Below are 15,781 nucleotides of genomic sequence, written 5' to 3' on the forward strand. Positions count from 1 at the left end.
TTGAATCTATCATTGAAATACAGTTCTACTTGTTCTTTTGTAAACTACCATATCCAATGTGTTTCTACTGCAAAACTTTTCTGAGAGGAAATAATCTGTTTGCAGCTTTCTGTAACAACTTGGCCAACCAAAATAACTGAGTGACATCTGCCTAGTGATTATATATTTATATTTTCCAAACCTGTCTGGAGTGCAAACTATTGACAGCAGTCTTAACACGTTATCCTCTATTAGGAACTGGCCTACAATCAGCCAACACAAAGAAATGTGCTCAAACATTATCCGTGTCTTGAACAGCCTGTGTTTACATCTCCTGCCTGTCACCATGTCTGTCTGTCTCCAGCTCATTTTTCTCTGTTACTCTGTTCACTGCTTTGCTAAATAACCTAAACACATCTTTTTATGTTATGTATGTGAGCAAGAGCCAGAAAATAATTTATTCCTGTATACATCCTCTGCCTCTTAGCTTTCTCCTCTCTTCACCCAGCAGTGTCATGTAGTAATGGGTGTTGAGCTGCATCTAAGAGTGTGACCAGAAGGTGGTGCAGTTTGACAACCTCACCTCTTTCTGGTTGACTTCTCAAACTATCTTTTATCTGACTAAATGTTCTTTCACACATGGTGCTGGCAGACACACTCACAGCATGCAGACTATTTAGGGAGCATGGTCAGAATAATTAATGCAGGAAACGATCACAGACACAGGAATGATTAATTTCAAGCTGTGACAAAATGACATGACTGATTATTTTTACCAGGTCACCAGGCTTTTAAAGCCCACAGCCATCCAGGGATAGCATCCATCACAGTGACCGTTACTCCTGAGAAGCTGTGCACAGTGTGTTATTCCTGTCTCTTTCTGTGTGTGTGCATGGTATAGATGTTTATGTGCATTTGTACCATATTTTTACTAATTTATCAACTTTGTGACTGTGGAGCTCAAGGGCCACATCTCTGCCTGCCTGTGTGTGATGAGATATGTGAGAAGGATATGCAGCAGAGCAGACCCAAGCTAAACCTTTATAGTCACCCTGATGTAACTCATGAGGGACACACGCTTACAATCATATTTCATCATTTTCCTCCTTTTACCTAGACATGGGATACACAAAACATGGCCAAACAAAAAAACTAGATTTCTTTTGCTATTCTTTCAGTCTGACTATAGTAGAGCAGCTTAAACAGATTTCCACATATATTTTAGAAATGTTCCTGTTGTAATAACACAATGTTCATCACATTATACAATAAACAAGATCCTGACATATAGCAGACAGTTCAGAATAGTCAGGAGTGGGGAAGATTTTGAGATAATGCAGATGACAGGCAGATTACTGAGTTTAAAGTTTTACATCCATAGGCACCTGCTGTATTGTTTTTGACACACAGTTCCTACCTGAATGCGTGGCGGGTTTAATAAATTCTAGCAGCGGAATATAAATTCTACCCAAAAAACAAGTCTGTCATAACCACTGTGTGTTGTTGTCTTGTGGACCAGAGATGCCATCTGCCCTGTGTGCCACGCTCTGTGTCACTGTGTGACAGGACACGACTTGTCACTGTGGACTCCCAGCGGGTGCTGACATGTAGAGACACTGGCTTTGCTATACTGGAGGTCGTTGCCATGGAGACATGGGGGGTCAGACATCAGCAGTTTTTCAGGTCAGTTAATTGTGAACTGGATATTAATGATGAGTAATAGCTGTGTCCTTGGCAAAGGAGAAACTCAAATAAGCAAAATATCATTTGTGGTTGTGTCTGTATGTGTGTGCATGCACAGGTGAAATCAAGGCCTCTCCATTGTGGTTTTGTGCTTCTGTTCAGGGTTTTGCCACTACACATTGTGGGAGGGCTAAATCAGTCTTTGTTCCCTTTGTCTTAGGGTGCATTTCAGTGGCAACCTTGGGAAGTAGTTTTGCACTCACCCTGTCTTGTCATTCTGTATGCTCTTGAAAAGACAGCTTCCGATTCTTTTTCTGTGTTTCTCATCAATCCTCTTTCACAATTATTCTTCTTGATTGTACAGCGTCCCATATTGCCAGATTTAGAGCTGCTCAGATCAGTATTCTAAAAACTCACCTGGATTGTCTCTGAATGATTTTTCTGCCCTTTTCTATTGATCCCACTGTCCCATTCTTTCTCGCTGCCTCCCACACAGTTATGACCTGGCACTGACGATTTTGACGACCATTCATTTTTTGGTGTTCGGAACTTTTAGCAATGCCAGTTTGTCTCACTAGCACCTCCCTCATTTACTACACGTCCATCGATGTCCTTCCTGCTATTTCTGCCTGGAGGATAGGCTATGCTTCAGTATTATGCAGAACAAAGGAGCATACAGCAGGTCAAGAAGTCTCTTAGATCAATAAGGTGTGTTTCAAGTTGGCCCTAAACCATCCTAAGGCAGTGCGGGTCTAATAAAGACTAGAGGAAGGACATCAAGCATTGGCACAAGCAAGGATAATTCAGAAATGTATGTATAAATGCATTAGTGTTTGTGACTGTGGTGATTGTGTATTTATGAGGAAGTGTCTCCAGGTTATTGTGGAGACCACCTCTGTTCTCAGAGGATGCATCACCAATCTCAAACACATCACATTTTATTAAGCATATTCATTTGTGTAAGGATCAGAATTCATCAAGACATCCATATGAATGATGTTCTTGTGCATCTCAGATTGCTCTTAATGTTTGTCTTTAGCTTTATGCATCTTATCAGTGTGAAAAACTAGAGTAAGGCTGCTCTCTGAGATGTTGCAGTTTAGCACTCCCCTACCCACAATTTAACATTTAGTGCTGAAAACATTATGCAACTATGATCATGTAATCCTTGCTTGGCATATTAATGGTTTCACACAAAGCACACTCTCCCTTTAAATTTCACTGACAGTAGGTGGGTACAGATATCAAGTGTCTTTCCACCCCCAGCAGGGATCAGTTTTCCAGCTGCTCTCCACCATCCCTCCAACATTTTCTCTCTGCCTCTTTGCAGGGTCAGTCACAGCTGCTCTCAGGTGTCCCAGAGACACAGCCCTACCTGTCAGCATTCCATTCTCCTGGCCAACCCTTGTTCCTGTCTGGCACTCAGCACCAGGCTGAGCTTAAGGTGGTGGCCTCAAAGGACATGGATTCATCTCTCAAGGTGTGTCACCCAACCATATGCAGTTTAATAGTTTGTTACGTAATCTTTTAAGACTTTTTAATGAGCCTTAGACTATACTTATGTCCATGAATGCTTAAAAGCAAATTCAGTCGCTTAATAGGAAATCAGTGTCTCTAGAGCCTCGGCATGAAATTATTCCATTTACAGACAAAACAAGCAGTCAAGTCATTACTGTGTCCACCTTTAAACATTTTTAAATCTCCAATCTCATTGTGGTGATTGCTAAAATTGTTCTTTCCTGCAATAAGGCCATCAGTGGCATGTCTGCTTTTATTATGCCTATACTGTAAATATTCTGCCTTTGGTTGCCATTCTAATCACTGCCTAATTTTCTGATTCATTAGATAATTTTTGACAGAATACAATAAAAAAAGAATTTAAATGTATGCCAGTTGGTGGCTCTGTGTTAATCTCTTAAAACAGTGTTAAAAGTATGAATTACAGAGTAAATTAAATTTATTAAAATGAAGATGGTTTGAAAAATGAATGTTGAATGACATTTTTATCCTGTATTAGTCATTCAGTAACCAGGAGGCACAACAGAATTACATTTCCCATTATTTTATTTGAAAGCCATGTCCAATTTACAAGCAAGACACAAGTGTCACCATAGCAACAAGAAAGTTGCCATCGAATCCCTCTCCTGATTTAATTTGTCTGTGTACAATTCAGCGCCACCACATAGTGAAAATGGCCCACAAGCCCAAACAAAAGGTGTGAGTAAACTGCAGGTCACAAATCTTAAAAGTCTGATTCCTCTGGTTATTCCCAAGATAAATCCCAGTAATTTTTTTTTCTTTGCAATTTTACATGAATCCACTGACATGATCAGTTTCACAGGAAGCCTGCAAGAACATCTGAATTCACAAGCAATTTTCAGAAAGTCATTTTAGTATCTCATCACTCTCACAAGCAACAGGAATCAGAAGCAGTAAGTGATGACTTTCCCTGAATCAACCCTCATTCAGAATGAGAGCAGGCCCCGTGCCGACACCACTGGCTTTGGAGCTGATGGTGAGGACATCATTGGCCTACCTTAAATAACATATCGATTTCACTGTGGCATTACTTTGGCAAATGTATATATTTATTGATGTCACCCATCAGTCAATACTTCATTATGCGGAGTGCTGCTTTTACAATTTTTTTTAATATAAGACAGTTTCATGGATGTAATTTTAAATTTCAGCCACAGGGGTGTCTCTCTTTCTTAGAACTGGTGCTGCAAGCCTCATCTGACACCCTCACCTCCCTGTAAAATGTATGTGCATAATCAATGAAAGGCATAATGCAAAGCGACTTGCCACAAAAGAAAGTGCCATTAAATGCCCTGACTTTTACCAGCAATTTTCATGCAGTTCTGAGCTGAGGCATAACATCTAATGACTTTAAAGAGTTAAAAAGAACTGGATTGCAAACATGCAAAATTAAATTACCAAAACACCCTACATCTATTAAAAGAGCAGTAAGAATTGATACATGGTGTTGGTGGACTTTAAACAAGGCCACCGGACATTTTTGTGCATATTCTGTTGAAAGACTTCTAATATTACATGATTTGTATTCCAGCTCTCCACTCCCCCATTCCCTACATCAGCTCCATGGCAGTGTTACTTCATGTCCATCACGTTCCATCCAACCACACTTGGTCAAACTAGTGCTGTTTCCTCCTGAATGAACATCCTGAGGGGAGACCGACAAGGACAGCAATTAATTATCAAATTTTAAATACAAATACAGTTATACCTGTATATCTGTGTTTTTACCATTATAAAAAGATTTTGAATCAAGATGATTGACGCAGCAAAAGTGAGAGCATCCTTGACTTACTAGTTACACAAGAAAACCTGTTGAAACTATTCTATGCTCAGTTCTATGCTCAAAAAAAATACAAGTTTCACAACTGAATATAATAACCTTCACAAGAGCAGGACTGGTAGCAGGGCTGCTGCATGAGGCTGCATCGATTTTAGTTAGATATCTCTAATAAACAATGTCTATGTTAATATATAATGACATGGTGCACTGCAAACAATCTTTAGTGGGGATTAACAGTAAAGTCAATATAGCAGGGATTGTGTATAAACTACCTAACTGTCCAGAGCATAACATAAAAATAAAATTTGTGTTGCCATCAGCCTTTTCAAGCACTGAGTCATCTCCAAACAAGTGTGGTTTCAGTGCCAAAGGTTGTAAGCTGCACCCATAGTAACTCAAATGAGAGCAGAGTGAGAAGCTCCTTGGTTACCACAGTAGCAGAGCACAGAACAAAGTGGGTAGGACAATAAAAACAAACCTTGACCTTATGATCAACCAATTCACTAACATACTGCAGACGTTATCATCATTTCTTCAGTACACTCTGAATGGTAATGTAATTCTGACATACGCTGTATCAAAAGTAACAGATTAGCTATTCTTTCTAATTGTTCCAAGAAGCAGCTTAAGAAATCTGTCCAGGAATGAGAAACCGTGTCGTATTTGTGCTTGTAGTTGAATGTGTAGAAAAGGATCAATGATGATGAATTTCTGTCACAACCACAAGAGTCACTGTATGCCTTATCTGACACCCTGTTCATAAAGACATCAATGAAAGGGCAACACAAAGGCAAATACGTAAGTGCAAGGAGGAGGCATACTGAACAATGAAGTTATGCTCCCTGACCCAGACAGAATACCGGGTTTTGGTTCAGCTTTGTTTTTTTTTAATTTTTGTTTTTCAGTTTCTTTTTCATGGTGCACAGAAACAAACTGCTGCGCCCACTAACAATCGCACAGGTCTACATACTGTTAAAGAGTACTTAAGGTATTAAAACATTTATAAAAGGCTGCTCTATAATACGTTTTAAAATTAGATGATGTATGTGCTGATATTGTATTTAAGTCCTAACCAAAAAATTTCAATTAAATGACCAAAAACCACATCACAGATCATTGACCTGGATTATTGTTTTTCTGTAACAGCACCTGGGGTCTGGAATCTCCTGCCAGTTGCCTAATTGGTAATTCAGTTGTGGTACAAGTACCCACATTATGCAGCTAACAGTCAGTAATGAATAAAATAACACAAAAATATAACTTGGGGTCCAATTCAGGACTAAGGTTTGACACCCAGTAGGTTCAGGCCGATCAGACCTTAAAGACACAGATACGAGCTATGTTCAGGTCTCAGTTTTGGGCCAGTGCAGAACTGCACTGTTCTAGTACACGTTACCTTGCGTCATTCAGTATTAAAATGCACTTTCAGAGATATGCCACACTCAGTTAATGAATAATCAATCACTGGAACATGAGGGGACACTTGGACAACGAAATAGAAGGGTTAAAGTTTTTATATATGGATTAGGTAGGTATGCTTTCTTCAGTACATGTTGGATGTGGTGATGTAACGTACCTTCTGTCAGGCGAGCTTTCCCTCCTGTCGGCTGGCAGAGGACTGTGGAACAGCCAACGCACAGCACTACGGTCTGAGCATGGCTGAAAACCGTGGTGATCTTGTAGCAACCTACAAACCACACAATCAGAAAAATCGTTTGATAAAACATCATGAAAGAGCTACACAGATAGCTGCAGCCATTACTTAACCAAACATCACAACATACTCTTATCATCGGTGTGTCCTTGCAGCTGTTTGTGTGAAAGAGTCACATAACACTCATTTCAGCAACAGCTACAAATGTCACTTTATGCCTTATTTGACACCCCAATCATTAAGGAAGCAATGAAAGGGCAACACATAAAGGCAAATTGTTTAAGACAATTTAAACATACTCTAGGCTAGTGATGGCCAACCCATATTCCTCCAGGGCCACTACACTCCTTGTTTCCCCAACTACCTCTGCCCTAAGCACCGCTGATTACTTGGAAAAGGTGTGTTCAGCTAATCAGAAGCTGGAAGATACCATCTCAGATGAGGGTGGAGTACTTGGGTTAATGTACTTTCATTTACACTTTTGTTGTTTTCTTCATTACTATAAATTATCAGTGTTATCTCCATCTGAGGACTTGTCAAAAAACATACACAACATAAACAAACCTGGACATTTGACATCCATAAAATATGAATTAGGACACTGGACAAGACGTTTTTTCTTGTGTCTCCTCTTTTCCTCCTCTGAGCTTGGATGCAACAGATCCTTTGCAAGCTGAAAGGAAATCACAGATAATTTGGCTGAATACCAATCTAACTTACGTTCATTTAAAATGATCCAATCAAAATGAAATTACTGTAATAACTGCACATTTAATTTCTGGTCAGTGTTAATGCTACCAGCATTATAACATGAAATAAGACATAAGTACGGCCTTAAAATGACATTGAAAATGAAACTTAACAAAAACTTAAAAAGTTAAGAGAATAAATGAGTGGACATCCTTTTAGAAAGATCACTATGATGTGATGTAAATTATAGACTCAGATATTTTAAAAAGTTGACACTTAAACTGCAAATCCAACAACACGTAACCGGTGACCAAAAACAAAACGATCATACAAACCCGCTGTTTAGTTGTTAATCCACAACAAAACCAACAACCGACTGTAATGCTAGTACTGATATAAACGCAGTAAATCTGGTTTTAAACTGTGCCGTGCAGTCTGTACGAGCAAGGAGTAGCGTGGTTTGCTGTGTCGCACACGTGTTCGCCATATTACATCAGTTTTCACGTCTTTACTTTGACATTACAGCAACAGCAAAACGCTCACTCCAACAGAAACAGCAAGACAAATCTATTCGGCATCAAACTATCGATATCAAACTACTTTTAAGGATACAAAATTTTTTAAAAAAAACACGACACTTACTGGCATGTCTGCACGTTCGATCGCTGACCGGAAAAAAAACCCTGTACTGGTGCACCGGAAAAGGTTGTCCGACTGGGAAAAACCCGACGAAGAAAAACTTTGTAAATATTTATTTTTAGCTCCTGCTTTCTTGTTTTCTTGGGGTAATACTATTGTTTACTTTGAAATTATCCGTTAGATAACATTTATACTCATTTTCAGTGGACTTTAAATACATATTGTCTTATGAAAATATGGTAATTACCAGTAGGCCTAATCATTTCAGCCAAAATACAGACGATCATGTAATATTTAAGTTAGAATTAATATTAGTATTTATTCATTTGTCCAACAATAAACAAGAGTTATTTAAATTATTTTAACTCCTAAGATTTCTTTGAGGACATTTTAAATTCCAAATAAAATAAGAGTTAGGATGCAAACGTGAGACACTGAAATAAAATGGATAACTAAAAGTCAGATATTCAAATTCATATTCAGACACATGCATGATGTCTCTGCGGAGGTTTGAAGTCACAATATAAAGTAAATAGATATAAAGCTATGGCAATATAAGGCTTTACTTTTAATCTTTGTTCTAAGAAGAACATAGAAGAAAAAGGACAAAATGGTAAGAGGATGTATATTCATACATTACAAAAATAATTTATTTACATGCAATAACTGTATTTATTTATTTATTGTGCTTTGTCTTAAGCTTGTATTTCCCCCCTTGCTTGCATGGGATTTCTCCAGGTACTCCAGCTTCCTCCCACATTCCAAAAACATGGACATTAAGTTGATTGGTTACTTTAAATTGCCCATAGGAGTGAGTGTGAGTGTGTGTGGTTGTCTGTCTCTGTGTGGCCCTGCAGTGGACTTGTGACCTGTCCAGGGTGTACCCCTGCCTTTCACCCAAAGAGCTAGGAGAGGCTCCCTGTGACCCTAAATAGGAACAAAGACATATAGATGATGGATGGATGGATGGATGTTTTTGTTCTGTCGTTGTTTTGTTTCATGTAATGACTAACAAATCTTTTACTAACATGAATTAGTGAAGTTAGAAACAGAAATGTTGCACGTGTGAAGACCCTATTTTGTATATGTATATAGCCTATAAATGTATCTGTATGTTTTATTGTAAATATAGTGCATCTTATTTTTCATGCATCTTGTTCAGAATATTGTGGATATTTTAATGTCATTAGGTGACTTGTTTTAACAGTGCAGCTTTTTTTTTGCACGGGATTAAAATGCTCTGTTGTGATTTGTTGTGCGGCAGAATAAAGGCTATAATCTTTGAATGTAAGATGTTTAGAGTGAAAGTAGTTAAAGCTTGTAAAAGTAAAAAAAAAAGAGAGCAGTCTAAAAAAACAACTTGATATGGTGACAAAGCGCTGCCCCTGAGGTGCAGCTAACATCAGTGTTTCCTGATCAAACTGTGTCATCTAGTGTTCATGTCGGGTGTCTGCAGGTCTGAGTCATCACTCCCATGAAGCACTCCCACACTACGTAGCCTGTCAGCGGCCGACAGCAAGTTTTTTTTTTTTGAGGAGGGGGGGGGGACAGAAAAAAACACGTAGCCACTTGGGTATGTTTGTAAACGGGGCTTTGGTGTCGATAACGAATTTTGAAGGACAGTGAGATGAATCCTGAACAGATCTGGGGATGAGAGTTGATCTGCAGGAACTTTGGATGTGAGTGCAATTTTTTCTTTATCCAGCGCGTTTCAAACGCAGCACGGAGGCGCTGAGGGGGATCGGAATTTACCGGTGACAAGTCGGGGAGGAAAAAAAAATAAGGACAAGAGGATACACTCGTTACTTGGTGAAACTGATTTTGTTAAATCTGCTTCAGTTTAATCAAAGGAAAAGAAACCGACATTTACAGCCTGAAGTTGATGCAAAGGATTTTCCTGTGGAGGAACAACCCAAAACTTTCGCTCTTTGAGTTCTCCTCTAACTCTGAAGAACAGCTCCAACCATGGCGAAAAAATATGATTTCCTGTTCAAACTCTTACTCATCGGGGACAGCGGAGTGGGCAAAACGTGTCTGATCATTCGTTTTGCTGAGGACAATTTCAACTCCACATACATTTCAACCATTGGTACGTTGTCACTGCAATCCTATAATAAGACAGTGGCCTCTCTGAAACTTGGGATATGAGTAAGATAAATGTTTCCTGAATGCTGAAAATTCTTTTCCTCTTTTTTGTGCCTGACACTGTATAAACTGGTTTGTCATACTGCATTCATGTCTCAACTAGTCTGCGCTCTCCCGTTTCGTTGTCTTTTTTCACTCTGTCTTTTAACATTTTTGTTTTTTTCTTCCCCTCCTTGTTGAATGTGTGTACAGTTCCCTGCCCTGACCCTCTCCCCCATCTCTCCTTCAGATCTCATTCCTCTCACTTGGCCCTCAGAAAGTCCACCCACCCTCATTCCTATCTCTTTTACCATCTCTGCATTCCCAGAAGAATGGTTGGCTTTCTGGCATGCACACTTTTTTGCACAGGGCAACCCACCCCTCCCCCCGCCTTTCACTATCTATCTGTCAGCTTGTCCATCCTGCGGGAAAATCAGGGTGCTGTTGTGCTGTACGTCTTTCCGTTATGCCTGTCCTGTACTGAGGGGTCAAAATCACAATGGAAATGACCACGAATCAGTCCCCACCCATGTGAGGATGACCTATATAGTCTGCAACGTGTGTGTGTGTGTGTGTGTGCTTGGGCGGGTGTGTTTTTAGTTCATATCTGAGGTATTTAACTCATTCTCTGTCCTCCTCCTCCTCTCCTGTCTTTTCTGTCACCGTGTTGTCTCACAGGCATCGACTTTAAAGTAAAAACCATAGAAGTGGATGGAAAGAAGGTGAAATTACAAGTCTGGTAAGAGGTGACAGTTGCTTGCTTATCAGTCTTTGCCTTGTTTTGTGATTTGATGACACAGATGATGTTGATACATTGTGTTCCTCTGTCTCCCTCTGTCTTATAGGGAGTAACTTCCCTCTTGTTTCCCAAATCAGAACTTTATGACAGGGTTTATTGTCCGAGTATCCATCACACATGGCAGCCACATAGCGCCACATTATGTAAGAGTGCTGTTGCAACAACATAGAGTCCATGTAAAAGTGCATGTTAAATGCATCGGCCCGGGTTCTGCTACATCTCCAGTTGCAACTTTATTTTCCCTACAGTTCTATTTCAACACCCTTGTGAGATATTCATGCATTGGTGCACATTTATTGACTTTGAATGTGTGTGTGCTTTATGTAGGGACACAGCAGGGCAGGAAAGGTTCAAGACCATTACGACAGCCTACTACAGAGGAGCCATGGTAAGCACAGGACGCCTACAGAGCAAGGCATCACTGGCTCTTTGTGTTCGCCCTGTACCTTTGACTGACTCCCTGAATTCTTTCTCTCCCCATGGCTGTCTCTTCTCTGTTCTTTCAGGGCATCATCCTGGTGTATGACATCACGGATGAAAAGTCCTTCGAAAACATTCAGAACTGGATGAAGAGCATCAAAGAGGTGAGACTCTTTCCACACAGCCATTGAAGAGACAACCAGGAAAGACTTAAAATACTGCTTAGTCAAATGAATCTATATTAGTCATGTGTATGGGCCATTAGTCAATGCAACAACAGAGCTGTCACGTAACCAGTGATTTTAAAGTCAGTTCACAGAAATCAGAAGTATGTTCATGAAGAGAGGTGAAAACTACAAGTCTGAACTGGTTGTACAGTGAAGAGTTCTGCTCTTCATTCACTTTAATCGCATTATCTGTGTCAAAGCAAACACCCTTTTCTCAGTACATCTGAACTTAACTCGCCCTAATCAATTAGTTGCATTCCTTCATTCCCAGAATGCATCAGCGGGGGTCAGTCAGATGTTAATAGGTAATAAGTGCGACATTGAGGCAAAGCGGAAAGTTTCCAAGGAGACAGGAGAAAAGGTGAGCTGACCTTAACAGAATATTCACTACAGCCTATGTATTGTTTTGTTCTGATGCTGGAAATATGTCTGTTTGAAGCAACAGCAGCTTTAAAGTAGCATAGATTGTACAAGGAATAGTGTGTGAATGGATTGAAGATGGATGATGTGTTGTACAATAAAAAAAAAGTCAGAGGTTTTATTATGAGAAAGAAGAGGGAGTGATTATTTGTGGAAGGAATTGCATGTGGCTTACATATTCTTGATCTTTGAATTTACTTGAGATAAGAAGCAGGAAGTTATTATTACCCATATCCTGACCTACTATCACCACTTCTGTGTCTGTTGTTGACAGCTGGCTAAAGAGCATGGCATCAGATTCTTTGAGACCAGCGCAAAGTCCAGCATTAACGTTGAGGAGGTGAGCCAAAGAAAAAAACCCTAACAAAACAATGTCTTCATACTTCATTAAACTTCATCTCCTGAGCTTATTTTTAATCATGCTGGTCATGTTTTAATATGTTAAATATGTTACACGCCTTAACTGTCATTTTCTCTCCCTTTGTATCTTTGGATCCTTTAGTCTTTTCTGGCTTTGGCAAGCGACATATTAGAGAAATCCACCAAGAAACCAGTAAGTCAGATCAGACTTGCTATACCTAATAACACTAAACTGAAACACTTGTTCCTCTGTATAAAACACTGTATAAGACTCTTACGTTATATTTCTGTAATTTGTTTTCTTTGCCTGTGTTTGACAGGGCCCCACGGGTCGAGAAGTGAAAATCACCAGCAGTACAGAGAAAAAATCCTCTAAGTGTGTTCTTCTCTAGATATATGACACTGACCAGAGCCAAGTTGCAATAGCATTCAAGTTTAAGAACACATCACTGTTACTGGGAAGAAATGCATCATGGTAGGATTTCTGTCTCCATCTGGTGGGTTCCACTGTCAAATACAAGTGCATACAGGTGCTAAACATTTTTAAACATAGACAATCTGTACTCTTTTGACAAATGTTTGTGCTTCTGTATTATCTTCTGGGATGGTGCCTGTATTTCATGTTGAACCCATTTTCAACATCTGCTGAGATAGCGTTAACATCATAAAAAGTTTCTGGCTGATCCTAAAAAGTGCTGAGCTGATAGAGTTACAAAAACCAGTGTCTGTCATGTTTAATACAGCTGTACATCTATTTCCCCATCCTTACTCTGGCTTATCACCACATTGTGAACCCTAACAGGTTTGAATGTCTGATTTCTGTAGTTTGAAAATCTTTTAGAGGGATGTCAGGAAACTCATAGATTGTTATATGGGTTAAATACTGGTGTTGGTTTTTGGTTAGCAATGCTTTTCACTGTTGTAAGTGCACTATTTCCAATGCAATGACTATAATATTATATCAACAGCACTGACAAGTTTATATCCCATTCCTGTGGTGCCATATGAGAAGGCACATTTGCCAAAAATAATGAGAAACAATCTCATTGTTTTTTGCAAACAAATATATTTTGAAGGTATCAGAAACTGAACATTAAGGTTTCAATTTTGGCACATTTAAGTTTTTACATTTCATTATGTTGTACTAATTTGATCAGATGTTTCAGGACATCGAACACCCTCAGTCCTGCTGTTCACATTGATGTAGTTAACAAGTCCATGTTGGTCGTTTGTTCAAGCTGAAACAAACACTAGTAGTAAACAAGCTTGGTTTTAATAGATGAATGGACTGAGGATGTGGAAGATAGAAACAGATAAGTGCAACAAGAAAGGATGATAAGAGAGATGAAAGACTGATTAATTAAGTAAGTGGAACAGGATGTGAGTGTCTGGGAAGTTATAGTGCTCCCATGCCCCTCTTATTGAATAGCCTTGTATCTGAAGTGCCTGCTAATATCTCACTAAACACTACCACACATCAGTTTTCCTCTTCAGACAACTTTCAGAACATTCAGAGTTACTGTGATTACAGGTGCTGTAATCCTGACGGGGGTTTTCCTGCACAGATATACTGTATTGTCTGTATCTAGTTTTTCAAAGTGTCTGTCACATTCTGTTTTTTTTTTTTACACCTGCCACAAAATTTCATATGTAGTTCACAGACCTGCTGCTTGCTAAATAAAGAATGCAAAACATAATGCATGTGTTATTATTTGAAACTTTACGATGCCACAGTCACATAATCTAAGAATCTGGACTGAATTGTGTGGACTGTACAAGTCAGAAACGATCTTTGACACCTTTGCAGCAAGATTTAATAATCTGAAATTAATAGCTTTATTTTAATAAATCATTTTGCCCAGTTGGCAGATTATTAGCTACACCAGACTAAATCAGTCTAGTACAACTAAGCTACAATAAATCCTCTTTTCATAGGTGACAATGTTCAGTTTTTGTTGAAACTGTTGTAGAGCAGTATTGATTCTGCACTCCAACCCGGATGCTCAGGTTGGCTGACCAGCTGCTCCCGAGTGAACCGAAAACTAAACGTAAGCTCAGAGGGGACCGAGCTTTTGTGGTGGCAGCACCCAATCTGTGGAATGAGCTGCCCTTACACATTAGACAGGCCCCATTACCTGTTTTTAAATCTCTTCTTAAAACCCACCTTTGACACAATCTAAGTTGTTGGCATTATTTATCTGATTTTATTTCTTTTGAGTTTATCTGTTTTATGGTTTATTGTATACCTTTATGTGTTGCCTTTTACTCCTGTTGCAGTTACTTTTTTTTTTTTTGCAGGTTATACTGCTACATTATACTGTGCGTCTATGATGAGGTTGCAGGTATTATACTGTGTGTCTATGATGAGGTTGCAGGTATTATACTGTGCGTCTATGATTTTTATCCATCCAGTTTATATCAATGAGGTGAGCATCTCTGAATAATGGAGTGGAGTTCAACAAAAGCACAAACAGCCCAAATGAATCAACACCTCTCTAAACAGTTTCAACAAAAACTGAACATTATCACCTTCATGAATAAAGATTTAGTGTTGGACTGTTGCATTCATTTTAACTATGTACCTAGTAAACAGAGCCATATATAAACAACAACTTTTGAGTTGAGTCACAGGTGATGGGATAATCAGTGTGTATTAATGAAGCGACAACGGATACTCACTCATATATGATAATGAACTATTGGTAAGGGTTTGTACTACAGTTCATCACCCTTTTTCCAGGTTAGTGGTCAAAGGGTCTTTTGGAGGGGTCTTCACAAAGAGATAGCTAAAAACACTGACGTGGTGGAAGTGGATTTTCCTCTAATTGGGACCCACGGGTGGGATTGTTATTGGTTCATAACCGAAATATAAAATATTTAATAACCATTTATACCGTTTCCCTCTCCTGGCCGCAACAGCAGGATGATCTGGAGTCCGTCGCTAAGCAACAGCCCCTCCTTCCCAGCATCAGCACCGTGTGCGCGCGTTCTGCCGCATCTTCAAGTTGCCTGTACGTTCTGCGTGCCTTGTCATCACGCAGGTTTGGGTTTGCAAAGCCAGCGCATTTCTTTGCAAGTGGCAGAGCTCTGCTGGAGAGCAGAGCAGGGGCGTGAGGGCGGCAGAGGTGAGGGAGAAATTAAAAGGAAGAAATCTAAATAACCTTGGGGAGATTTTAGGATGTAGGCAGGTTATAGGCTCTGTTGTTATGCTTATGTGGTGGGAGGCTGTGAGATAAACGTCCGGCATACATCCACACACACAAACACACAAACACGGGATGCCCGCGTGACTGCGGGGAGGAAAGAGGCGGTGGAGGAGGAGGAGGAGTAGCAGGAGGGGGGCTAGTTGCGTGTGGACTACTGCAAAACCACCCGACATGGAGTTGTCAAAGATCTAAACCTAGGAGGAAAGATTCATACAGGCCCAGGGAAGATACTCCTTTCTTCTTCATGTCGAGGTAATTAGT

At 39.6% G+C, this 15,781-nt stretch overlaps 2 protein-coding genes and 2 non-coding genes across 4 annotated transcripts; 1 reads left to right on the forward strand and 3 right to left on the reverse strand.

Moving 5' to 3' along the window:
- Positions 1 to 3,708: 3,708 nt before the first annotated feature.
- rps27.2 (ribosomal protein S27, isoform 2) lies at positions 3,709 to 8,036 on the reverse strand. Its single transcript, XM_026317727.2, has 4 exons — positions 7,968 to 8,036; positions 7,200 to 7,308; positions 6,558 to 6,668; positions 3,709 to 4,846 (listed from the first exon to the last, which is right to left on the reverse strand). Exons 1-4 carry the CDS (start codon positions 7,971 to 7,973, stop codon positions 4,818 to 4,820), a joined length of 255 nt encoding a protein of 84 aa, XP_026173512.1. The 5' UTR covers positions 7,974 to 8,036; the 3' UTR covers positions 3,709 to 4,817.
- On the reverse strand, positions 5,643 to 5,774 carry LOC113136847 (small nucleolar RNA SNORA13). The gene has a single exon (XR_003296299.1). It is a non-coding gene; the product is annotated as a small nucleolar RNA SNORA13 (small nucleolar RNA).
- On the reverse strand, positions 6,777 to 6,908 carry LOC113136846 (small nucleolar RNA SNORA13). The gene has a single exon (XR_003296298.1). It is a non-coding gene; the product is annotated as a small nucleolar RNA SNORA13 (small nucleolar RNA).
- Positions 8,037 to 9,500: 1,464 nt separating the features above from the next.
- Positions 9,501 to 13,984, forward strand: rab13 (RAB13, member RAS oncogene family). Its single transcript, XM_026317397.1, has 8 exons — positions 9,501 to 10,053; positions 10,767 to 10,827; positions 11,215 to 11,275; positions 11,394 to 11,471; positions 11,806 to 11,895; positions 12,229 to 12,294; positions 12,457 to 12,507; positions 12,635 to 13,984. Exons 1-8 carry the CDS (start codon positions 9,930 to 9,932, stop codon positions 12,704 to 12,706), a joined length of 603 nt encoding a protein of 200 aa, XP_026173182.1. The 5' UTR covers positions 9,501 to 9,929; the 3' UTR covers positions 12,707 to 13,984.
- The last annotated feature ends 1,797 nt before the right edge of the window (positions 13,985 to 15,781 follow it).

The sequence above is a fragment of the Mastacembelus armatus genome, chromosome 16 (genome assembly GCF_900324485.2).
Source record: "Mastacembelus armatus chromosome 16, fMasArm1.2, whole genome shotgun sequence".
NCBI classification, from domain to species: Eukaryota; Metazoa; Chordata; class Actinopteri; order Synbranchiformes; family Mastacembelidae; genus Mastacembelus; species Mastacembelus armatus.